The 27,027-nt window shown below is 41.9% G+C and overlaps 1 protein-coding gene across 1 annotated transcript; it reads right to left on the bottom strand.

Annotated features, from left to right (window-relative positions):
• Positions 1–1,128: 1,128 nt before the first annotated feature.
• On the bottom strand, positions 1,129–26,051 carry LOC145343358 (RNA exonuclease 1 homolog). Its single transcript, XM_080189574.1, has 9 exons — positions 26,027–26,051; positions 25,430–25,570; positions 17,543–17,656; positions 16,439–16,512; positions 14,468–14,575; positions 13,047–13,162; positions 11,899–12,037; positions 5,098–5,218; positions 1,129–2,196 (listed from the first exon to the last, which is right to left on the bottom strand). The coding sequence occupies exons 1-9, from the start codon at positions 26,049–26,051 to the stop codon at positions 2,114–2,116; spliced, it is 921 nt and encodes a 306-aa protein (XP_080045700.1). The 3' UTR covers positions 1,129–2,113.
• Positions 26,052–27,027: the final 976 nt, after the last annotated feature.

The raw sequence follows: 27,027 nt of genomic DNA, 5'->3' as shown, positions 1-27,027 counted from the left end.
GATTGAAGTTAACCTGCTGAAACCTCAAAAATGGGTGCATTGCCCCTTTCTTTATTACAAAGAGCCACTAAGTTTACATCCCAGGGCCCAGAACACACACAGTTGGAGGAACTTTATCATCACTGTTGTAATAACTGAGCGTTCTCTGAATCCTACAAAAATATCACAAGTCATTGCCCTGACAATCTTCATTGAGGAGTACTCTGGCTTACCAGATGTTAAGGAAATCTGTTGTATAAATGCACCACATTACTACAGGAAAGTAGAAACATAGAATATAAGACATTTCAAGCCCTTATGGTCATAGTGGATTATCCAACTTAATCTGATCCCACCCCCACCCCCTTCAATCCCCTTCACCACAAGGGCCACACCTTGAAAAAAAAAACACAAAATTTTGGCCTTAAACTTTGTGAGCAAATTCACAGATTCACCACTCTGCAGGTGAAGACATTTCTCCTCATCTCAGTGCTAAAAGATTTTTCCCTTATCCCAAGTGTGACCATCTGGTTGTGGATACCCCACCATTGGGGACATCCTCCATCTACCCTGTCCAGTCTTGTGGGAATGTTATAGGTTTCAGAGATTCCCCCTCATTTTTCCAAACTGCTCAAGGGGTTGGGGGCGGGGGTGGGGGGATAATTCTGAGTAACAATCCAAATCAGGAAATGGGAATTTAGAATATTTAGCCCAATGACAAAAGCACAAGAGAGACAAAGAAAGATGGGATTGAGGAAGAGAATTACATGGCGCAGTGGCTTTTTAACTCTCGATAGCATCACTTCGAGTACAGGAAAAAAAATCATCCAGTTAAATATATTTGAGCGTTACATCTCTTCAAGGTAGTTGATTGGATAGGGGAAGATGTGTTGTGTCTGAGATTTGTAAAGGCTGTACTTCACTTTAAGAAAACTAAAGTACAAAATGTTTGAACTGTAATGAAACAAAGGAACAGGCAAAATATTTCTGGCAGATACTTTTAAAAAGACAAATACCAAACTGCTTTAATACATTTAATAGCCCATCTCCTTGCCAAAATATTGAAACATCAAGATCTGAATCCATCAAGTATTTGCAATTTGACACTTGCAAATTATTTGGCAGTCGAGCATCAAGTTAACAAAAGGATTTTTTTTTTTATACACACACAAGGGAAAAACTCTTCATCAAAGTATACAGGACTGCTTTTACTCAAGGTACTGTGCATTTTACAAGTAGATACAACCCTGTCCAAATTATTTTTGGAAGATTAACAGCACATCAGTAACTTCCAACTAACATAATCAATGTTTTGATATCATTCTATTAACACAACCTGGAGTTCAAGGTACGCAGAGCGGAGTATGAAGAATATATACAGACTGACAAAACTTACATCCTGGAGCATCCATTAGAGATTCATATAAATAATGAAACAATTTTTGTAAAACATTTTCCTCAGTTTTACTGTACTTCACACCATGGAAGTATCCAGATCAGATTTATTTTCCAGATTACAGCATGGTTTAAGCAAACAAAAAACCATAGTGAATGTCTTTTGTTTTAGAATAACTACTATGATTCTACCAAGAGAAGTTGGAATGCTTGACTAGGGGTTATGCCAAATGTTCCAGCACAGTCCCTCACCCTATCCGTTCACAGGAATGGAAATGAAAAATGAGCTACAGCTTTGGAAAATTGTTTTGGTTTTTATACGCATTTTGCCCAATGAACAATACATTTTTGATCCTCATTAGGATGATTATATTGCATGGTGGTTAGCGTACGCTGCACCACACCAACTACCCTTCAACACACAAGCAGATCAAAAATCAGGCCCCTCGCACATTTATGCAGCGCCTCTCTCAAATGTAATTTATTGACAACTCTTTAATCTCAAAAGGTCTTTTAGAAAAAAGGTACACTGGCTAAAGCTCCATTGTATTTTGTAAACTGGACCCACTGTCTTATCATCACCATTTTTTACCCTAAACAAGAATGAGATGCATGCAAAATTCAAATATTTTCTTCTAATGGATCAGGCAGGACAGAGTGTTTCACGAATCATCATCCACTGGGGCATTGCGAGTTGGAAGGTTTTGGGCCAATCTTCGGACAGCTTTTCCATGTAATCTCACCACTTCCTGCCTTTCCCATCATGCTTCACTCTCCACATCATCAGCTCCATGCATGCCCTCCCCTTATCGGCACCTTCAACTGGTACAAGAAACGAAGAAAGCAAATCAAATTTAACCCCCATTTCCCCCATAACCCCATCGTGAAAGGATTGCTTTACCACAGATGCGGGAATCTGAAACAACAGAAAATGCTGGAAGATCTGTCACCCAGGGCCAAAACATTGGCTCTACTCTCTCTCCACAGATGCTGTCAAACCTGCTGAGATTTTCCAGCATTTTGTGTTTTTGTTTGATCAAATCATCTTTTGTTACTTAGAACGATATAGCAGAGAAGGTCAATTGCTCATCATGGTTGTCCTAACTCTTAGTGCTGGTCCCACTCCCACAGCTCTACAATTATTTTCTCTTCAAAAATTTGTCCAATTCCCTTCAGTGTTGCTATTGAACATACTCAGGAATTGAAGGATATGGGAGGGTTGAGGTAAAGATCAACCAAAAACGACCTTATCCTGTGTCTTATGTTTACCTGCCCCTTTGTCAATTATAATGTGCTCTCAGAGACAGTATTATGACTTTGACCATTTCCTCCTGAGCAATCTCTGCTCTGGGAAACAATTCCAGCTTCTTTAACCTCTCCACGTAACAGAGCTTTTTCATATTTCTGCCAAAGGTTTATTGCTCGTAGGTGTTTTGATCGGATGTACGAGCACGTGGGGTATGGAGACAGAGCCAAGGCCAGCTCTGTGCCAATGTGCAGAGACTGGCACCTCCAGATACCGGAGAGAATCTGGTCGTTTTCCCTTTCTTTCAACTCTGCAAATCAATTGTTGTTTCTCTACTGCTGCCGTGCATGCAAAAGCAATTAACATTTGGAAGTGTCTTTATCTATGCTGGTCAGAAATGGAATCTGTACCTCTGAGCTTTCACAGGAATGAAATGTGTGGTATCTAATTTTGTTGATCACACAATGATGGATAGGAAAGCAAGTTGTCAAGGGAACAAGGAGCTTACAGAGATTTGGATGGGTCATGTGAATGGACAGAAACTTGGTAGAGTATAATATGGGAAAATGTGAACTTGTTTGCAGTGGGGCAAATATAAAAAGCAGCATGTTATTTAAATGGAGAGATGCAGAATTGGATGCCCTGGTACGTGAAACACAAAACGTGGCAGGTATAGAAAGCAAAGGCAATTAGAAGATGCAAAGGGAAAGAAAATTTTAAGTAGGGAAGTGTTGCTTGGAGTTATGCGCAAGCTTTGATCTCCATATTCAAGGAAGGAGACAATTCAATTAGGAAGAATTCAGAGAAGGTTCACTCGACTGGTCCCAGGAATGAAAGGGATTATCTAATGAAGAAAGTTGGGCCCAATACCCATTGGCGTTTAGATGAATGAGAGGTGGTCTGACTGAAATGATTTGGTAATATAGATATTGAGATATGTTTAACCTTCTGGGGGAGTCTGAATTAATCTTAAATGAGATACCAGTGAACAGATCAAGAGAAATTTGCTGAGGACCTACAGAATTCTCTTCCCAGAGAGCATCGAAATTTATTCAAGGCAGAGATCAGATTTTTGATCCACAAGGGAGTCAATGGAAATGGGGGAGTTGAACCAGCAGGAACATGGAATTGAGGCCACCGATAAATCAGCCATGATCTTACTGAACAGCAGAGCAGGCTGAATGGCCTATTCTTGCGTTTGTGACCTGCTTCATTAAAGCTAAGAATGTGAAACTGCCGCCTTGACCTGAAGCTCTAGAGTTCCCTCCTTAACCTTCACTATTCCGGTCTCTGTCCTTCCTTCTAATGATGCTCTTTGAAACCTACTAGTCTGATCAAGCTTTTGGCCACCTGTCTCATATGGCTCAGGTGGTGTCCAATTTAACCTGATGAATGCTTTGGGATATGTTAAAAGGTGCTATATAAATGCAGTGTCATATTAATTTCATTGCAAAACTGAGGGAGAAGATCACCACGTGAATTCTCAAGTGCTGGGATTGCATTATCTGGAATAAGATAAGCCACCATTCAACCTGCTTTGCTGTTCAATAAAGATCATGGCTGATTTGTTGATGGCCTCAACTCCATGTTCCTGCCTGTTCCCCCTTTTCCATTGCCTTCCTTGTAGTTAAAAATCTGTTTGTTCATACAATATATTGCTTATTGTTGTAAATGTGGTGCTCCTTAATTATTTTCTCCATTAATTTTGAGATGACGTGATTTATTAGCATGGATTCAGGATTGGTTAACAGACAGTATAGGTGTAACACAAACTAATGCTCGAACCGTGGCTTACGATCCAATTCAATGATGGAAAATGAAAAGGCTGAGTAATGTATCCAGGTCTGCTGATGAAAAAGTGAGGTGAAAAAATAAACTGAGGAGGATAATACAAAGAGGCTGCATTGAGATACAACAAAAAGTCTGACAACACCAGGTTTTAGTCCAACCTATTTATTTGATAATATACTCGCAAGCGAGTATATTATCAAATAAATAGGTTGGACTAAAACCTGGTGTTGTCAGACTTTTTACTGTGTTTACGCCAGTCCAACGCCGGCATACCCACATCTTGAGATACAACAGCAGGCAAGAAAGAACATAAAGTTATCCATTTTGGCAGGAAGAATAGAATGGCAGAATTTATTTACTTTAAATGCTGAGAAGCTGGGAAACATCAGTATACGGAGGGACCCAAGTGTACTTGTGTACAAATCACAAAGTTGACAATCAGACACAGCAAGTATTAAGCCTTTATTACAAAGAGGTTAAAGCACAAGGGTGAAGATATTTTACACGTATATAGAAATTTTATAAGACCTCAGCTGGAGTACTGTGCACAGTGTTGGTCTCTCTACCAAATGGGAAGGTGGAGTTGAGTTAGGAGATCAGCCCATGTTCTTACTGAATGATAGAACATGCCCAAGAGGGCCAAATGGCCTCCTCCAGCTCCCATTAATGCTCTTAAAGTGACTTACCATTGATGGGGACATTGTTGCCGAGGTAATCTGCCATCAAACTCTTGAGTGCCCGTTTGTGGGGCAACCCCAAGGAATGTGGGAACACGACAGATATGTCAATGACCATGTTGTGTATAAGCTGGAAAGAAAAACAATTTAATGAGAAAGGGCAAAAGATGTCTCTCTGGACAAAGAAAAGCTCTAGCATAAACTTCTTACTCAACATAATTCACATTATTATTATACTTTCACCACGTAAAGGCACCTCTAACATTCTCCTATACTAGATGGATAACAGAATAATCTGCACCCAACTAGATAAGGCAGTGTCCAGTATTGTAGTTATTGAAGTGGATATGCTGTGCTGAGGGACTGGTGGAGATAGGATTCACAGCTGGGAACAGGATCCCAATAGAAAGCATCAGCAAGGCATCCAATGTGAAAGGATAGGGCTATTTTTCAACCTCTCTGAATATTCCAAATTGTTCTCCATGCTGATACTTGCTCAGAACACTTCTATCGCCCCCAACCAGACCTTCTGGAACATCCATCTTCAATTTCCACCATTCAAAATCAGCACTCCTTAAAGTGTTAGAAGCTGCCAGCCAAAGAGAGGGTGCTGACCCTGTCTCATAACTCTGCAGTATAACTGTGAGCTGCCACCAGCTACTTTTTGAACCTCCCTTATGTACCTCCCCCATCCAGGCTACATGGACCTGTTACTGTGTTTGGTTTGGCTAATATTGTTACACTATCACAGTGAGGGGCTGTGATGAACAACCTTAATTCATGGGTATTATTTCAATTAGCTACATTCAGGTTATGGCCAGAAAGAATGCTCCCAATGGTGAGAGGAGTCCAGAACTAGGGATCATAGAAAGAGGGTAAACCTTTAGAACTGGGGCGAGGAGAAATTTCTTCACCCAGAGGGTAGTGACTGTGTGGAATTCACTCCCACAGAATGTCACTGAGGCAAAGACATTGTCTGATTTCAAGAAGAAATTAGATACATCTCCTGGGGCTAAAAGGCTCAAGGGATATGGGGGAGGGGGAAATTAGGATATTGAATTCGATGATCAGCCATGATCAAAACAAATGGTGGAGCAGGTTTGAAGGGCCTACTGCTGTGTTTAGTTTCTGTGTTTCTGTCTAATCCCAATTCTTCCCCTCCAAACATTTCTTATCAAAAGAAAAATATCGCAGATGCTGGATATTGGAAATAAAGAGAAAATGCGGGATAAGCTCAGTAGATCTGGAGCACCTGTGGAGAGAAAAACAGAGTTAATGAGCCCAATACAACTTTACTTTGGAACGGGGGTCATACTGGACTCAAAGCATCAACTCTCTCAACAGATGCAGCCAGAAATGCTGAGGGTCCCCAACATTTTCTCTTTTTAAGCGATGCGGAGCCCTCCTCCTCAACCCACCTATCCAGCCTTTATATGTTTATTATAAGTTATCTGTACACAGCCCAGCAGTGCCACATTGGCATTGTTCATCTTTCATAGCCTACTGATCATATTGAACAGGGGATTGGCGTAGTGGCAACGTCACTGGACTCGTCATCCAATTCCCTGGGGACAACGGTTCAAATGCCGTCACTTTGGAATTTTGGTTGAATTTATAAATGTGGAATATAAACACTAGCCTCTGTGATTGGTGACCATGAATCTATCAATTGTTGTAAAAACCCATCTGGTTCACTAATCTCCTTTAGGGAAGGAAATCTGCCGTCCTTACCTAGTCTGGCCTATTTGTGACTGCAGACCCACAGCAATGTGGTTATCTCTTAACTGCCCTCTGCAATGGCCAGGAAAAGGCATTTAAAGATGCTGGTCTTGTCACCAGCACCCACACCCCATAAAACAGTAGAACCCCTCCCTCTTTACAGAAGTATTGAAGGAGGTTGCACAGAAACAATAATTTACTTACTCCTTTCTTTAATACTTTGTCCTATTGCCTATGAGATATCCAAGAAACCCTCCCTTCTCTAAGACCAAGATCTTTAACCCATTATTCATTGTCAGCTGTGTTGACAATTCCCCCTTCATTCCTTTTTAAATAATTCTACTGAAAGCTTTTCCCATCTTTCACCTTCAGTGCTAAAAGAACTCTTACCAAATATCAATCTCTTTGTTCTCTTCATTAGATACTCCCTGACCCGTGTCTCCAGTTTGAGTAGTTTCAATCTTTTTCATGAGCCTCACACCTGCTCACCTCTAATCTACTCAAACTCACCCAGGATGCTTGTGCAGGAACTGGGTAATTATCACATTGATAATGTTGGACAAGAACACCCTGCTGTAGGCTGTGGGAGTTTTGATCTACAAACCCACATGTATGCTGGTGATACTCAGCTATCCCATACCTCCACCTTTCTTGACCCCCTCTAATCTGTCACAAAGCTCATTCAACACCCAGCAGTGAGCAGCAATTCCCTCCAGTGAATATTGGGAAGAGTGAAGTTATTGTTTGCACCCACATCACATGCACTCTCCCTGGTACCTGTCAGAATCAGATGGCTCATAAGTCAGTGTGACAGCAAGGTTGAGCTTCAGACTGCGTACCACATCACAAATACCATCTATTTCCATCTTCATATCATCTGGCTCTGTCTCAACTCATCCACTGCAAAGTTCCTCATACTCACAAATTTGATTGAGTTTTTTGAAGGGGTAACCAAGAAGGTAGATGAGGGCAGTGCAGTTATGTTGTCTACATGGACTTTAGCAAGGCCTTTGACAAGGTACCGCATGATAAGTTGTTGCACAAGGTTAAACCTCTCAGGATCCAGGGGAGGTATCTAAATGGATACAAACTGGCTTCTTGACAGAAGCCAGAAGGTGATTGTAGAGGGTTGTTTTTCAAACTGGAGGCCTGTGACCAGCAGTGTTCCTCAAGGATCAGTGCTGGGTCCACTGTTATTTGTCATTTATATTAATGATTTGGATGAGAATATAGGAGGTATGGTTAGTAAGTTTGCAGATGACACCTAGATTAATGGCGTATTGGACAGTGAAGGAAGTTATCTTCGATTGCAGCTTGATCAATTGGGCCAGTGGGCTGACAAATGGCAGATGGAGTTTAATTTAGACAAATGTGATGCAGGTGAGATTGAACCAGGTCAGGACTTACTCAGTTAATGGTAGGGCATTGGGGTGTGTGTCATAGAACAAAGAGATCTAGGAATACATGTTCATAGCTCCTTGAAAGTAGAGTCACAGATAAACAGAATGGTGAAGACAACGTTCGGCATGCCTGGTTTCATCAGTGGGAACACTGAATACAGGAGTTGCAATGTCTTGAAGTTGTAGAAGACATTAGTAAGGCCACACTTGAAATACTGTGTGTAGTTCTGGTCACTATTATAGAAAGGATATTACTAAGCTGAACAAGCTGCCAGAGGTAGTAGTAAAGGCGGGTACAATGTTGTCTTTTAAAAAGCATTTAGACAGTTACATGGGTAAGATGGATACAGAAGGATCTGGGCCAAATGCAGGCAATTGTGATTAGCTTTGGGGTTTTAAAAACAAGGGCAGCATGGACAAGTTGGGCCGAAAGGGCCTGTTTCCAGGCTGTAAACCTCTGACTCTTACTTATTACCTCTAGACTGATTACTCAAAACGTTCTGTGCTAAGGTGTCCATCATTCAATATTGTCGTCCTGGTACATGTTGCATGGTTGTGGTATGCAAAGGAAGCAGGGATAATAACAATGTTAGCAGCACTTAAGACTATTCGTTCACTTTCCATAAATTTAAACCTACCCAAAGTCACACCCTATTCACCCACCAGCCCTGTGCTTTACTCACATGATTAATTTTAATATTTTCATTCTGCACCCCCTCAACCCTCGTTATCTCTGTTCCGAACACAACGCTCATATCTTCCAAGGCAGTTTCCTGATCTGAATCACACCACCACTGGCAGCCATCCATTCAGCTGCCTGCACCCTCAACTTTAAACCTCTGCATCTCTTTTCTTTAAAACATTCTTTAAAATCCACCTCTGAATAAGCTTTGTCATCTGTCCTCATTTGTCCACACATGGTTCAGAGTCCAACTTTGTTGGATTACATTAAGAGGCATTATATAAATGCAAGTAGCTGTTGTACGTAGCTGAGCTCTATCTGAAAGCATTCAAATCCCAACAATAATGTACCTTTGAACATAAAACCCATTCCCAAGTACAGACAGCATATAAACGAAAGTATTGTATTCTCTAATGCTCACAGTAAAAACAGCATGGTAAATTAAATTTCAGTTGAGCAAGTAACTTTGACATCAACAACAACTTTGGTAGGGTCTTATGACCCTGCTGTGTGCCTGCTTTCATTAAACATTAAATATAGTAATTTTATTCTCCCAGGGCACCATAAAGATGATTTCATTCCATTAATCAAGATAAGTGAGCCATCAGGCCACGAGTTAATTAGCGCTCAGCTTCAGCTAAAGCCTAAGTATGCTCATGAAATCTGACCATTATCTTCAGACTCTCAAGTCTATAAGAGGCCTTTACTCACCGCCTTGCATTTTGTTTTAGGGATTTTCTGGAAAATACCTACTCCAAGGTATTTGGTAATTCCTAAAATCCCCACCTGAGTTCACACTGAATCTGATTAACTAAATCTCCGCATGCCTAGAGCTAGATTACTAAATGCTTACAGTTTATTGCAGATGCAGTGTGGTTAAAAATAAACTCTTTTCTAAATTTGGCTGTGGCATACAGTTTCTGATAAAGATGCATAAAAACAGCCATGATCATGTTCACATGTTGAAAAATTTCAAACTGCCCAATAGAGTCATTCATTGTGAGAAGATGATAATGATAAAGATGAGGCTTAAACTAGTTAAAAGTGGTTTTTAAAATACGCAAACTATTTTGTCAATATCAACAAATCCCCAACACGCAGATCATTCACAACCAATTACCAACACAAATCAAACTGGGCACAACTCAGGGAGGATACTAATTAAGAAAATCCAATACCTCCAACCCAATTATACCCAACATGGCAATGAGTCTACGAAAACAAAACTCAGAGCGCGCGACCATATTAAAGTAAGTTTACCATAAAAACTAAAAAAGGACAGAGGATCACCAGGAACAGTGCACTCATGAGCGCACTGTCTTTCTGAAGCAGAGAACTGACCAAGCTGTATGGAAATGTCAACTCAATTAAATAAATTTAGCCCTCCCAGCTTATGTGGAATGGTTGTGCTGGGAATCTGTTGAAAGCAGGAACAATAACATCACCCTTAAATAAGAAGTGGATGCAAATGTGCAAGATCCAATGAAAAGGGTGAAAAACAAAAATCTTTCTTCTACTTAGAAGGTGCAATAAGGGTCGCTTTCTAGTTGAGTGCAGCCTTGATAGGAGTTTATACTGTTCTTTATGTCATTGACTTGTCTATATAGGTAGACATGTAAATTCACACTTTACATAGTTTATCAACATTGTTTAACAAGGTATTTTCAGTGTAAGCTATAGGTGTATTATTAGATGGAGAAGGTTTAGCCCACTGCTTCATCCAAGATTATCCGTTCAGGTCTCTGTTAAGGAAACAAGATACAATGCCAGTACCTTTAATCCAAGGTTAGTTTCCCTTCATTCTCACTACAGAATATGGGTTACATCAGCAGCATTCGCTAAATTGAATGGGATTTGGGTTGTTTTGACAAAGAAGCTGATTAAAAACTTTCAAAACTTAACGCAAAATGTGCTTCAATTTCTGGATTTAGTAACAGGAATGCTGAACTCTGGGAGTTAGAGGCCACAGATTTTCATTCAACGAATGCTTACATTTTAGCTAAATGAAAGGAGGCAAGTTATGGCTCTGTGATTATACTAAAACAGAAAATATTTAAAGGATATAGTCCTTTTTCTTTAAAATTGATAAACCTTGCTTTGGTTGGTGAGACAGGGATTTGAAGCTACTTCCCCACCACATCCTGTTCCTAAGCTAAAGGAGTGGAGGCCTCCTCCAATCTACATAAAGTAATCTATTTGGAAAAAGGTCATTTAACAGATGGCAAAGGATTAACAATTGCCCCAGCATTTGAATTCACTTCATTTGGACGCGGACTGTTGGGGTTTCATTGACGGTTACGGTATTCGTAAAGAATTTCCGATTTCTTTGACAGAATTAACAGTTTAGTACGTTCGAGCTCAGATATTTCTGAATACTGCACTAGGAAAAGCAGTTTAAAAACACAATGCAGGATAAGAAAAAGAAGTTAATCATTTGAGAACTGTAAGGTGGAGTCAATGAATGGGAGGCCAGGGAATGAAAAGTTTTAAGTAGATAAAAATAATTAAAATGCATACATAGCATCATAGGTAGAGGGGGGCATTTAATGCTAAAATGGCAGCGTAGGCTCGTTGGGTTGAAGGGCCTATTTCCCTTGCTGTGTTGTTCTTTGTTCGCTTCCATGGTGTAGGCTTAGTCAGGACTGAATGTCCAGACATTCCTGCAGATTAAATGATAGCATTCCCGCTTTATAGAACACAGGGCTATTTCCCCAAATGCAACATATCCAAAAGATGCTGCTTAGGCAATGTTTCAGAGCAAAATCTTAAACATCTCTGGAAACTATTGGATTACAGCAGATAGCAGCTTTCACAGGATAGGTACAGGTGATGTATCATACTCTAACTACTATAGTTATAGACTGTAGCAAAGCTCTAGCCCTCTAGAAAATACTGGCACATCTTGGAAAGCATTTAAAAAAAAAATCCAACAATATTGGACAGGTTTTAACATTTTGCTTAAAAAGCCATTTAAGTTCTTCAATTTCCCTGCAATTTAAAGACTCTTACCTTGAGTGCAAGCAAGTCTTTATCCAAACTATGGCCAATCAAAATGGTATCAGCACTGAGCATACCCAGTAACACAGACTGAACATCGGAGGGCGTTGTTTTTGCATTCATCAAATCCTCTCGAGTCACACCAGAAAACCTGTAAATTGGAAGTTTAAAAATAATCAGGGACAAACTACAAAGACTCTCATTAACTGAAAGGAGCAGGTGTTTTGGTTACGAAAAGCAAGAGTTCAATTGGTGCATTCAACGTGGTGCGTACAGGAATGAGGAAAGTTTAAAGTTTGAAGTTTATCAGTCACAAGTAAGGCTTACATTAACACTGCAATGAAGTTACTGTGAAAATCTCCCAGCCACCACGTTCCAGCATCTGTTTGGGTACAGAGGGGAAAACTTAGCATAGCCAATCCACCTAACCAGCACATCTTTGCATCGTAGGAGGAAACCTATGCAGATACGGGACGAACGTACAGACTCTGCACGAACAGTGACCCTCTCTGGAATCCAACCTGGGTCCCTAGCACTGAGGCAGCTGTGCCACCATGCTGCTCTGAGGTATAGATAGGATGAGTATTTTTTTTTAAACATACATGACCATTTTGTTAATAATTTATAATTTAGTTATACAATGCTGAGGAATCATCCCATGATAACATTGTTAATTTGTACCAAGTACAGTAGTGTCTCAAAAACAGCATTGTGCTATCCATCAATTTTAACTGAAACACAAAAAACCTACCTGCGCAATTTGGTTAGGTGCTGCATTTACACAACGTGGAAGCCTGACAAATTATCTGCTTTGCGTGCCAGTCTATTCCTGTACCCGGAGTGATCTTTGACCCTGCCCAAAATTACATCAACTACCCACAGTCCAAACGGCAGTACCTGAAATCCAGCACATTCTCAGTTCTGAGTTACCAATTGGGACATTGACCCCTTATTTTAATATTTTCTCACTTTATTCTGCCAACACATTTGTCATTCTTTTGTTGAAAACAGAAATATTTTTCAGTCAGCTCAATTCTTCAAGAACACTTTTGGGAGCAACATTGACTTTAAAACAAAATAAAACACACGTGGTATTTTTGGATATTTCTCCTTCACATATTAAAACAGGAATATCAGTGATTTACAAAAATGATGCTTACCTGGTGTTGTAATCAATCACTTCATTTTCAGGTTTAACAAACACATCGTAGACCACTTTGAGATTGGTGTTGATCACACTCACGCGAGACAGCTCTGCTCCTTGTTTAGTGTAGCACTGAAACAAGGAGAGACAGATGGAAATTCAGAGTACAAGCAATATTGCTCATCACTTTGGGTCAATTCTATCCTTGAAGAATGCAGGCATTAGCACTTTACAGAAGGGCCATTTGGCCCTTTCCAGCCCGCGCCACTGTTTAACACGATCACAGCTGATCTTCCTCCACTCCATCTTCTATCCCCATATCCATCAATTCCATTGGCAGATAAACATCTTTTGCTCTCTGCCTCTAGATAGTGAAGTGCTGGACCCACTTGGTGCAAGGGCACAGAGTCCATCACCAGCACCCTAACTGTTGCCCCGCTTCATTGCGAACTCAGCTCAGGTTCAAAATGACTCTCTTTACAAAGAGACTGGTTCAACCAGTAGCCAAGGAGGAGGAAATGGATTTTTTTTAGTTGCTGTTTCGATGACTTCAGTTTTACTTGATACTTAAACATGAAAATTTGCAATTCTTTGAAGACTAGATGTTAAGCAAACAAATTGGATCGTACTAGGCAATAAAGAGTGGAACCAATTTTCAGGCTAGATGCTGAAGCTCAGCTCTTGCTTCCAGATGTTGTTGTCAAGAGCCAACGTGTTGGTGAGATGAAGGAAAATGCAAGAAAGAATAGTTCTGAGGGATTCTAAGGATGACAGCAAGAGAAGCTATTGGTAGAACTGTTCTAGCTAAAAATCAGATAGGCAAAAATGGAAATAGGGACATGAAGCCAGAGAGGGCGATAGTCACAGCTTATGTCAAAATCAGGGAAGCCAAGGAGGAACAATGCATTGTGGGCACGGTCAACAAATGTGTTGTGGGAGCAGTTAGCGTGGATGGATCTGGAATGTGACAAATTAAAGCACTGGAGTGAAGCCTAAAAACAATGCAGGAGGCGGCCAATTGGCCCGTCAAACTGCCTGCACCAACAATCCCATCCATGTAGCCCTATGGATTTTACCCTGCTAATCAGCCTGACAATAAAGGGGCAATTTAGCATGGCCAATCTACTTAACTTACACATCTTTGGCCTCTTTTAAGGTCAAACCAAATAAACAAACTGCACATCTTTGGAGTGAGAGAGGAACCCACACAGACATGGGGAGAATACCCAAACCCACACAGACTGACAATCACCCAAGGCTGGAATTGAACCTGGGTCCCTGGTTCCAGTGCTAACCACTGTGCCGTCCTTATATTACTGCCAGTTACCTATGATCATTATCAATAGCAGCTTTAGTGTCTAATTGATCCAAGTATTGAGCTAATTTACAACATAAAAAGAGGAATATAATGTTTGAGGGACATCGACGTTCACTTACTATTTCAGAGCTCACTGCGTAAACACCAGGATTCCCGTCAAGTGGGAGCAGTTTAAGGAAAGTTTTCACAAAACCATCAAGGTTTTCTTTTCGAATGTAGACATGTAACTACACAAAGGACAATGATAATTAGTACCAAATGCTCAGAGAGATAAAATTCCATTTTATATAGTGCTCTGGACCAAGAAACACAGATTAGATTAGTCTGAGTAAATGGAGCTGCTTCAGCACAAAAACTTATCCTACAAAAACATGCCCACGCTCTGTTCACTTAACATCAACAATAAACTTCCAGATCCTCAACGTCAATCAGACAAAAGATGATGATATTATCCCCGTGCAACCCAGTGGTTCAAAGATAATAAGATGCAAGGTACAAAACTCTTTTGGGTGGCCTTAAGTTGAGGATTGGGAAGGGTGGCGGTGCTGGTCAGTGGAATGGTCAAATATGGAAATAACAAATGGGCTTCAGCATCAGGTGGGCAGAGGCAGAGATCAACAGCGTTATGGGAGGTGGAGGTAGACAGTCTTAGTGATGGCATCAAGGTTGGCCAGAAGCTTAGTCAGTTAAGAAACAAAGGTTGTGAGCATGTATAATCTAAGACAGCGAGTAGACGGGGAGGGGGGGGGGGGGAGGGGTGGAGTCAGTGGCTAAGGAATGGAGTTTGTGATGAAGGCTGGAGACAATGACTTTGGTCTTACATAAGAAATAGGAGCAGGAGTAGGCCATCTAGCCCTTCGAGCCTGCCCCGCCATTCAATAAGATCATGGATGATCTGTCGTGGCTCAGTTCCACATTCCCGCCCTCTCCCCATAACCCTTAATCCCCTCTCTCATCAAAAACCCATCAACCCGCGTCTTAAAAATATTTAGCGAGGCAGCCTCCACCACTTCAACAGGCAGAGAATTCCAGAGATTCACCACCCTTTGAGTGAGGAAGTTCCTCCTCAACTCCGTTCTAAACCGCCCCCCCTTTATCTTGAGGCTGTGCCCCCTAGTCCTACTATCCTTTCTGAGCGGGAAGAGTCTCTCCACCTCTATCCTATCCATCCCATTCATCATCTTATACGTCTCAATGAGATCTCCCCTCATTCTTCTAAACTCTAACGAGTACAAGCCTAATTTATTCAGCCTCTCCTCATAGCTCAACCCCCTCAACTCCGGCATCAGCCTAGTAAACCTCCTCTGCACTCCCTCCAAGGCCAAAATATCCTTGCGTAAGTATGGTGCCCAAAACTGCACACAGTACTCCAGCTGCGGCCTCACCAATGCCCTATACAGCCGCAGCAAGACCTCCCTACTTTTATATTCAATCCCCCTCGCTATGAAGGCCAGCATCCCATTCGCCTTCCTGACCACCTGCTACACCTGCAGGCTGGGTTTTTGCGACTCATGCACAAGGACCCCCAGGTCCCTCTGCACCGTCGCCTGCTGCAGTTTTTCGCCACATAAGTAATAGGGAGGAGGATATTTCAATTCATCCAAGACTGGATGCCAAACAAGCAAATAGTCTGAAAACAGAGGGAGTGGAGAGATTGCAAATAGTAATGGTGAGGCAAGGTGTATACTCCCTGGTGAAATATCCATAGCTACCTCCAAAATCTGGGAAATCATTGAAGTTAAAGTTAATTTATTAGTCACATGTAAGGCTTACATTAACACTGCAATGAAGTTAGTGTGAAATTCCCCAAGTAGCTGCACCTCTGGCACCTGTTTGGACCAATGCACCCTAACCAGCACGTCATTCAGAATGTGAGAGGAAACCCACACAGACATGGGGAGAACATGCAAACTCCACACAGATAGTGGCCCAAGCCAGGAATTGAACCCAGGCCCCTGACGCTGTGAAGCAGCAGTGCTAACCCCTGTGCTACTGTGCCACCCCATTCTTGAGAGAGAGAAAAAAAACACAACATCAATTCTGCTCTAAACCAGCTTGCTCTTTGGATTTGTTGGGGTTTATTTTCATACCTTCGCAACCTGACATCCAGCCGAGCTCAGGGATCCTCCACAGCAACTGTATCGTGCGTCCCAGCCACCCGACACTGGAATTAAAACAACAATTTGTTTGATAAAAATCACAAGTTTTTTTTTTGTCAAGTTTTGTATTCTAGAAGCAGCAACTGGACATTGGAATGGAGACTTCACTCAGCATCATTACAACAACTCCAAGATGGAACCTTTGAAGTTAACCACAAATACCAAGAGGGTGGTTATCCTCAATTAACCAAAAAGTACTTCGCAACTTAGAAGCGAATTCCATTTTACAAACTATAGATTGTGACAGAAACAGCTCAGTTGCTGTGTATACAAGCTAGTTAAAGAGGACAGAGATTTGTCAAATTAGTGCGTAAAAAATTAAATAACAGAAATTCAGATTTCACAATGCCCTAGACTATTTACCCTCATCATTCAACGCAATGAATTTGTCCAGAACAACTTGCTGGGAGCGAGCAGATAACAGCACAGTGAGGGCAACAGAGCATTGAGGACCATAATAACACTGTTACTGTAAGTAGAGATTTAAGAATAGAGTAAAGGAACAGAAGGAAAGCAGATGAATTGGTCAAATCGAACAGAAAGAGAAATAATCTGGGGTAATAAAGATTGGATCGAGAAGAAAATATTTTAAATTGAAAGTTTAAGAAAATCCAATTGCTGCAGGAATGAAAATCCAGAGATTAAACTATCCCTTTTCAGCATTTGAAAGGTTGATCGGCATCACAAAAAACAAATCCTTGGACTGTTCAATACCAGCCCCAACTTTGTGGCAGATTTAACGGGATGTGGCAGATGATGTGCCATTGTTTTCATCCAGTAACAGGTGACAATTCATAACTCACTCTCCCCCAAAGCTGCTGACAATTTAATTATAGTTCAATCATTATTAATAATAAGTTCCATTAAACTCAATGTTTCAGCAGAAAAACCTGGGCCAATATATTTTTATTATGTTAAGGTTTGTCATATCATAATCTTGCATTGAGAATTTAGAGATATTTTCCATACAGGTACACCTCAGTAAAATAGCACTTTAATTGTGCAGTTTCTAATGGATTTTTACACAACATTCACCTTGACGTTTAATGATCCTTCCCCAGTGATGGGTGCATTCCTCCTTGGAGATATAACTTCCTTCAGGCGTCACAGAGAATGATCTCCCACACCGATTGCAAGCCTGGATCAGTGCTTAAATGGAGTTAAAAAAATTACAACTTTAATGTTTTGCACAGATAAGATACTTACTAGCAGTGTGGAGTTTGCACATTCTCCTCGTGTCTGTGTGGGTTTCCTCCGGGTGCTCCAGTTTTCTCCCAAAGATGTGCGGGTTAGGTTGATTGGCCATGCTAAAATTGTCCCCTTAGTGTCCTGAGATGTGTAGGTTAGAGGGATTTGCAGGTAAATTCTGTAGGGATGTGGAGGACTGGCCTGGGTGGGATTGTATAGACTTAATGGGCTGGAGGGCCTCTTTCTGCACTGTAGGGTTCTATGATTCAGTACCAAAGATATCTCAAAAAAAACATAGTGTTGCAAAACCACACAAACTCAAATCTTAACCATTCGCGAATGGAAAGCATTAAAACAGAAACCATTTGAGACAGAACACAGGCTAAAAGGGCAGTGCAGATTAAACATGGCGGGCAGCAGTGGAGTAACAATAATTTCCCATCTGATGCCAGCGTTCCTGTCTGCCCCGACATGGATTTAATTGGGAATACCTCTCATTGGATCCACTCCCAGTCAGGAATGTTGATCCTAAAACTCCATTCGATTTAAAAATTCATCCAAGGATTGCATGTTAATAAGAAGAGACTTTCGGAGGGTTAACAGAGTGGTCTCTTGCACAGAGCACAGCAATCCCAATGAGGACACAGAAAATAGGTCAACATCTAATGAACCAAAACTTATGTAACTGGAATCATTTTTCTCTTTTCAGATATTGATTGGTGACAGGTCCTTTCACAATTACGTATTATTTTAGATGATTAGAATTTGCATTGGCAATTCTATATTTCATATATAGACATAACAGCACAGAAATGTCCAGTTGGCCCAAATCCATACTGGCTCTTTATACAGCAATTCAGTCAATCCCTTTCTCCACTGTCCCTGGAGCCTGAAACTTTATTTCCTTTTGAAACAATTTAATTGTCCCAGCTCTTTGATGTTGGAATTATTCTGATATTCTGTCATATAAAGTTGATCCTTTGTTTATACAATATTTAAACAGATCATCCTTTATTAATCATCAAGTACAGAATGGAGATTAACTGCCAACCTAATGAAAAGGGGTTTAAATAATAAAAAGAATCCAGAATGATTGCATGGCAAGTTTATAGTCAGGGTATTTTTATTGAAAAAGTTCAATGACTGAACCAGTTATCTTAATGCTTCAGAATCATTTCCAGCTTTCAACGATTATGCTGTTAGACTGAAAACAAAAATACTTCTCATCTGTTGTCTGTGTTCTGAAGATACAGATTTAGTGTGTGATATAGCCTTAGCCAGCAGGTAGAAGACAAATGTATCCCCACTCCATCTCAAAACTCTTCGTAATCCATCCACCCTCAAATTCCTGTACATCACTCCATAATCGTGCAACTGTCGAGGTGTCATCCCAATCCTTCTTTCTAACCCTCAGGGGCAGCACATGGTTAGCACTGTTGCCTCTCAGCTCCAGGACCCCCACCCCTCCAAGTACAATTACAGCTTCATAAGAACATAAATAGGAGCAGGAGTAGGCCATCTAGCCCTTCGAGCCTGCCCCGCCATTCAGTAAGATCATGGCTGATCTGTCGTGGCTCAGTTCCACATTCCCGCCCTCTCCTCATAACCCTTAATCCCCTCGCTTGTCAAAAACCCATCAACCCGCGTCTTAAAAATATTTAGCGAGGTAGCCTCCACCACTTCAACGGGCAGAGAATTCCAGAGATTCACCACCCTTTGAGTGAAGAAGTTCCTCCTCAACTCCGTTCTAAACCGCTCCCCCTTTATCTTGAGGCTGTGCCCCCTAGTCCTACTATCCTTTGAGCAGGAAGAGTCTCTCCACCTCTATCCTATCCATCCCATTCATCATCTTATACGTCTCAATGAGATCTCCCCTCATTCTTCTAAACTCTAACGAGTACAAGCCTAGTTTATTCAGCCTCTCCTCATAGCTCAACCCCTCAACTCCGGTATCAGCCTAGTAAACCTCCTCTGCACTCCCTCCAAGGCCAAAATATCCTTGCGTAAGTACGGCGCCCAAAACTGCACACAGTACTCCAGCTGCGGCCTCACCAATGCCCTATACAGCCGCAGCAAGACCTCCCTACTTTTATATTCAATCCCCCTCGCGATGAAGGCCAGCATCCCATTCGCCTTCCTGACCACCTGCTGCACCTGCAAGCTGGGTTTTTGCGACTCATGCACAAGGACCCCGAGGTCCCTCTGCACCGTCGCCTGCTGCAGTTTTTCTCCACGTAAGTAATAGTCCTTCCTACCATTATTCCTACCAAAGTGGACCACCTCGCACTTGCCAACATTAAATTCCATTTGCCATTTCCTGGCCCATTCGCCCAGCCTATCTAGATCCTTCTGTAGACTCTCCCCACCCTCCGCACAATTTGCCTTTCCACCAATTTTGGTGTCATCAGCAAATTTCGACACCCTACACTCGGTTCCCTCCTCCAGATCATCTATATAAATGGTAAATAGCTGAGGCCCCAGCACCGACCCCTGGGGCACTCCACTAGTCACCATCCGCCAATCCGAATAGCACCCATTGACTCCCACTCTCTGCCTCCTATTTGACAACCAATCCTCTATCCATGCTAACACCCTACCCCCAACTCCATGCCCCCTGACCTTCTGCAATAACCTCTTGTGAGGTACCTTGTCAAACGCCTTCTGAAAATCAAGAAAGACCACATCCACCGGCTCTCCTCTATCCACCGCCCTAGACACATCCTCATAGAACTCCAGTAAATTTGTCAGACACGACTTCCCTTTAACGAAACCGTGCTGCGTCTGCTCTATCAAGCAGATCCCCTCAAGATGCCTTGCTATTTCCTCCTTGATGACGGATTCTAACATTTTACACAATCATTTGTCCACAATCATTTAACATTTTTAACATTTAATCATTTTAACATTTGTCCACAATCAGTCCCTCCAGTCTGTCGAGCACCGCCTCTCTAGTAACAATAATGTCATCGAGACCCTCCAGTCCTACCACCTTTCCATCTCTAACATCCGGCAAATTATTCACGTCCTCCTCCGTGAAGACCAAAACAAAAAAGTTATTCAAGACCTCAGCCATTTCCCCATCCCTACCACTAGGTCCCCCTCTCATCCTCTAAGGGACCAACGTTCACCCTAGCCAGCCTCTTCCTTTTTATATATTTATAAAAACTGTGTGGACTTTGCACATTCTCCCCGTATCTGCATGGGTTTCCCCGAGTGCTCTGGTTTCCTCTCACAGCCCAAAGATAGATGGGTTAGCTGTGCTAAATTCCCCCGTAGTGTCAGGGGGATTACCAAGGGTAAATTCATGGGGATGGGGCCTGAGTAGGATTGTGATTGGTGCAGTCTCGATGGACTGAATGGCCTCCTTCTGCACTGTAGGGATTCTATAATACCAACATAAACACCATTAATCAAAACTGCTGATCCTACAGTGTTGTGGCAATACTGTACCCAGGAGAAATGTATTTTCCATGTTTCAGCAATCATTTCCATTAACAGGTGCCACCGTGTCTGTACTCAGCAGCCTCTACTGATACTGCAGAAGCAAAATTCTTCCCAATTCCTGGAATGTTTCTTTTAATCTGGGTTAATGCAGTTTGGTTATTTTAGCGTTTTCGGCTGAGATTTCTCAGAGTAGGGTTTAATTGGGCAGCACAGCGGTTAACACGGCTTCCTCACAGCACCAGGGGCCTGGGTTTGATTCCAGCTTCAGGTGACCATGTGGATTTTGCATGTTTTCCCCATGTCTGCATGGGTTTCCTCCAGGTATTCCGGTTTCCTCCCACAGTCCAAAGATGTGGGGGGTAGGTTGATTGGCTATGCTAAATTGCCCCTTAGTAGCAGGTGGATTACCAGAGCAAGTGTGTTACAGGGATAGGGATTGGCTGAGATTGTTGTTGGTGCAGGCTTGATGGGCTGAATGGCCGTCTCCTGCACAATATGAATTCTATGACTGACAGGATAAATCTTGTGACTGGGTTTCCACGGAGAAATCAAGAGAGTTGTTGCTTAGGATTTTTAGACAGTTTTCTGTGCCTTTTTCTCCCTCTCGGTTTGGAGACTGGCACCTGCTAGGAAGTAAGTCACTTTCCCTGGAAGCTGCTGTATAGAGTCAGGAGACAGGTGTATTTCTGTATCTGTCCAGAGAAGTTAAAAAGGCTGGAAACAGCACCCATGTGAGCATCTGTTTGTGTGTTGATTCTGAAGGGTGTCAGTCTGTGGGGTTGTTTACATTGGATAGATAATTATATCTCGTAATAAGTTTTTGCAATTAGTAAAAAACATGCTGATGTTGTTATATTTTAACTGTGTTGTTAAATAAAACATGTTTTAATAAAGCTTCCTTTGTCAGTCAATAGAATCACATCTGGAGTGAAACGCCTTATGTTCACACTAATGCCAAAATGAAACGATGTTGGAGTGTAGGTTAAACTTCACCAAATACCCTGGACATTCCGTCTGTCCCAGACAGTGCAGGGCATGTGATTCTTGCCATCACTTTGCTGACAAAGATATAAATTGTCTTTAATTACATCAGCCAAAATTCTGTTGCTTATTACTGCAGATGTTTAAGGGGGGGGCGGGGGGAGGGGTAACTAAAATTTTCAAAAACTTAAGCGACAATAAGATCGGAAGGAAATTAGATCATACTATCAAGATCTGACCAACTCTTACTGAAGGATTCTCAATATTACTGTCGCAGGTTTATTAAGAAAGTCACTAGAACCAAAATGGTTTCTTGCAGAGACATCAACGTTTACCATCTCTTCACACATCAGGCACGAGTAGGTATCCTTGGAAATGTGGGATATATTAAAGAGGCCCAGAGTTCCAGTTTCAAATGCTGTCAGCTTTCTTAATTCAAACTGTACGCAGTTAGGAAGAGTGATTTTAAAAAAAAACTCAATTTCTTCAATGCAATTTTCAGATCACAAAACCTGCCCTGAACCAGTGCAAAATCAGGCAGCATTTTAGGATGGATTTTTAAAAAAAAAAGGCATTAGAAATGTTTCACCTCGAGTAGCAGCTTGATGACTAACCCAGAAATAAGCTCAAACAATTTTAAATTCAGTCTCAATCCTGTGATTAGACATTTCATTTTCAGTGACTGTAATTACAGAGCACCATTCACTAGTTTCATTGGGATACAGCCAATTTCTCAGCAAATTAAAACTAATTTAGGAAAGTGTGCTAGTCTGTGTCCTTGTGTCTTGAAGTATAATGTTTTCAAAAAAGGTGGACCACAAATCAGTACAATTAATGGAAAGGTATCACAGTGATTAGTTTATCTGGGAGAACATCAAGGTTTATAACAGGATGACATTTAAACTCAATCCCTACAGTGCAGAAAGAGGCTACTCAGCTCATGGGGTCTGCACCAACACTTCAATTGTAGAAACAATCATCTCATTTAACACAAGTTTTGAAATTCCTCGCGTCGGTGTGTAAAATCTCAGGTAGCAAAGTTTGAAGCAGATTCTCTATTCTGAATATTGCTTGGATGACATTAGGAAAAGACTTGCATTATCTTGTGCTTCGAAATTGGATGGAAAACATTTTGCACTCACATCCAGATAAGAACAGAATTGACAGGAGTCCGACTCAATGAAATGCATTTCAATAGGAACTGACCATGGCAGCACGGTGGTACAGTAGTTAGCACTGCTGCCTCAGTGCCAGGGATCCGGGTTTGATTTGGGTCACTGTCTGTGTGGAGTTTGCATGTTCTCCCCGTGTCTGTGTGGGTTTCCTCCCGCGGTCCAAAGATGTGCGAGTCAGGTATATTGGCCATGATAAAATTGCCCCTTAATGTCAGGGGGATTAGTGGGGTAAGTGTGTGGGATTATGGGCATAGGGCCTGGGTGGGAAGATGGTTGGTGCAGGCTCAATGGGCCAAATGGCCTCTCTCTGCACTGTAAGGATTTTATGACCAAAACATGTGCAATGATTAATGGTTTAGTGTATGTGCCAATACCACCATCTAGTGGACAATGGGTTTAGGTACATGGTTATTAGACAGACAGCAAGCCAAGCACAGATATAATTAATTTAGTGCAATTAAATACTAAATAGCAGACCGGAAATGATCAGAAAATGAAAATTGCACAGCATTCTGTTAATGGTGCTATCTAAATATAAAGAATTTTCTGAGGTTCTTCAGTTATCAGACCAAAGTTAGTGCTGAGATGGAGGAGGTGGGGCACCCAGGCTTAAATGAGCTGGATTTGAAGTGGAACAGAGATAGAGAAGGAGGTGGGGTTAGGAAGGGGAGACTGGAGAGAGGCAGTTAGACAGCTGAACAATCATCTACGGTGCAGCAAGAACAAGTAATGTTCAAGAGGTTCAAAATTGAGCAAAGGGAGATATCTTGGAGGTATAGGATTGGATTGAGGATTACACAGATAGAGGAGAACATGGAGGGATTTACATTGGAGAATCTGGAGTCAATGTTGGGTAGCACTGGGCATGCAGGGCTTGGGGCAAGTTAGGGTTAAGGCAGCAGAGCTTTGGACAAGCTGAGGTTTACAGCAGAATCAGAAACTGATCTGGACAGTGCAAGAATAATCCAATCTGGAGGGGCACCAGGACAGAAAAGAACACTAGGAAATAGTTCACTGTAACTCAGCTTTATTTACCTAGGCAACAATGTCAAGTACGGATGAGGGGGTCAACAGCAATTGAGATAAGAGCAGAAACTGGATAGATCTGACTCATGAATAATTATTGCAGAGTTTGAATAAGCTATTTCCACTCAAGCACAGCTACTATTTATTACGCATATATTATGACTCATGCAAGGTGAGATTGGGTTCACTTGTTCTGCCTTCATTGCAGACAAGGAGAACAAGAGGGGGATCTCATTGAAGCATAAAGAACTCTGACAGGGTTGGACAGATTGACGCAGGAATGTTGTTTCATCCAGCTGGGATGTCCAAAACAAGGAGTCAGTGTCTCCGGATACAGGTTGGGCCATTTAGAACCGAGATGAGGACAAATTTATGGAGGAGAAAAAATGAGGTGTTTAAGATTTTGGTGGGTATAGATAGAGTGAATGCAAGCAGGCTTTTTCCACTGAGGCTAGGGGAGAAAAAAACCCCAGAGGGCACGGGTTAAGGGTGAAAGGAGAAAAGTTTAAGGGGAATATTAGGGGGGGGATTCTTCACGCAGAGAGTGGTGGGAGTGTGGAATGAGCTGCCGGATAAAGTGGTAAATGCGGGGTCACTTTTAACATTTAAGAAAAACTTGGACAGGTTCGTGGATGAGAGGGGTGTGGGGGGATATGGTCCAAGTGCAGGTCAGAGGGACTAGGCAAAAAAAAAGGTTCAGCACAGACAAGAAGGGCCAAAAGGCCTGTTTGAGCTGTAAATTTTCTATGGTTCTAAATTTCTTCACTTACAGGATGATGAACCTGTGGAATTCTCTATCACAGAGAACTGCGGAGGCAAGTCACAAATATATTTAAGGAGGAAATGGATGGATTACTAGCCTCTGAAGACATCAAGGGTTTATAGGGACAGCGCAGGAATGTGGTACTGGATAGATGATCAACCATGACAAAATGGAGAGAGCAGGTTCAAAGGGCCAAATGGCCTCCTTCTGCTCCTAATTTCTATGTTTCCATAAGGATGCATACTGGCACGATTAACACTTACAGGAAGTATGGCATTGTGTAGCTTTTTCTTTAATAAAACACCTGTAGTTAAGCATGATAAATTGAGAGGAGTTTGCACTCACAGTCAGCAATGTATTTCTTTGTTGCACCATTGGAGATTATAGCAGCTCCAGGCTTGTCAGGGTTACGACGAGGATATCCATTCTCCTTCAACTGTTCCTCAGTTAAGACATAGCCCTTCAGCACTCTGTAAAGTGCAGCACCTGTGAAGTTTTAAGTATTATACTCCTGTCAGTCAGAAGTCCAGTGCAAATAGAGGGGAGCGTTTTTTCACCTGCTGTCAAACTGGAAAACAAGGCACTGATGCAAGTGCAAAATATTAACCAATTATGATCAGTCTGGAGCGTGGAAACCTGTCCAATAATGAACTACTCCCAGGTTAGAGACTGAACAGCTGGAGAGAGTAATTACTCTATAGCCTGATGATTCTTAAACTTGTTCGATTGAAGGACCTCCCCACCCAAAATTCTATGATCAGATATGGAAGTGTTGACTGTGGAGTATTAGTTTTTTTTAAAATAAGTATCCAAGTGCACTGAGTTCCTTCACACACTCCTCCCCCCCTCATGGGTGAGATGGCCAGTCCATTCTGTGCTGCAGATGTCACCACCACCCATCTCATAAAACACTCTGTGCACCCCAGGAATGCCTGTACGTACATCTAGGGCTGTCAACATCTGCCATGCAAATGCATCCAGAATTCAAAATTTCCTGTTATGTTAATCCAGTTCACAAATTAGATCAAATCATTAAATCGTGGGGTGGCACAGTGGTTAGCACTGCTGCCTCAGCACCAGGGACCCAGGTTCAATTCCAGTCTTAGGTGACTGCCTGTGAGTTTGCGTGTTGTTCTCATGTCTGCGTGGGTTTCCTCCGAGTGCTCCAGTTTCCTCCCACACTCCAAAGATGTGCACATTAGGTTGATTGGCCATGCTTAATTGTCCCTTAGTGTCAGGATGATTAGTGGTGTGACTGGGATAGGATTGTTAACGATGCAGGCTCGAGGGACTGAATGGCCTCTTTCTGCCTTGTAGGGATGCTATGACTATAGTTTTACAGAAAAACTTTAAGTTTCTTGAATATCACAAATAGACATACATTAACATTGCAATGAAGACAACAATCTCTCCCTCAATGCCAACAAAATGAAGGAAATTGTCATCGATTTCAGGAAGCGTAGAGGAAAACATGCCCCTGCATACATCAACGGGGACAAAGTAAAAATGGCCAAGAGCTTCACATCTTTAGGCTTCCAGATCACCAACCTGTCCTGGTCCCCCCCATGCCAACACTATAGTTAAGAAAGCTCACCAACACCTCTACTTTCTCAGAAAACTAAGGAAATTTAGCACATCAGCTACGACTCTTAACTTTTACAGATGCTCCATAGAAAGCATTCTTTCTGGTTCTATCACAGCTTGGTATGGGCTCCTGCTCTGCCCAAGACCACAAGAAACTACAAAAGGTCGTGAATGTAGCCCAATCCATCACGCAAACCAGCCTCCCATCCATGGGCTCTGTCTACATTTCCCGCTGCCTCAAGTGAAGCAGCCGGCATAATTAAGGATCCCACGCACTCCGGACATTCTCTCTTCCACCTTCTTCCATCAGGAAAATGATGCAAAAAAGCCTGAGTACTAATGTACTCACTTACTAACCG

The sequence above is a fragment of the Carcharhinus amblyrhynchos genome, chromosome 5, assembly GCF_965287045.1.
Source record: "Carcharhinus amblyrhynchos chromosome 5, sCarAmb.v2.hapA, whole genome shotgun sequence".
NCBI lineage: Eukaryota > Metazoa > Chordata > Chondrichthyes > Carcharhiniformes > Carcharhinidae > Carcharhinus > Carcharhinus amblyrhynchos.
The sequence above is the reverse complement of the archived record's forward strand: the minus strand, read 5'-3'. Positions and strand labels throughout refer to the sequence as shown.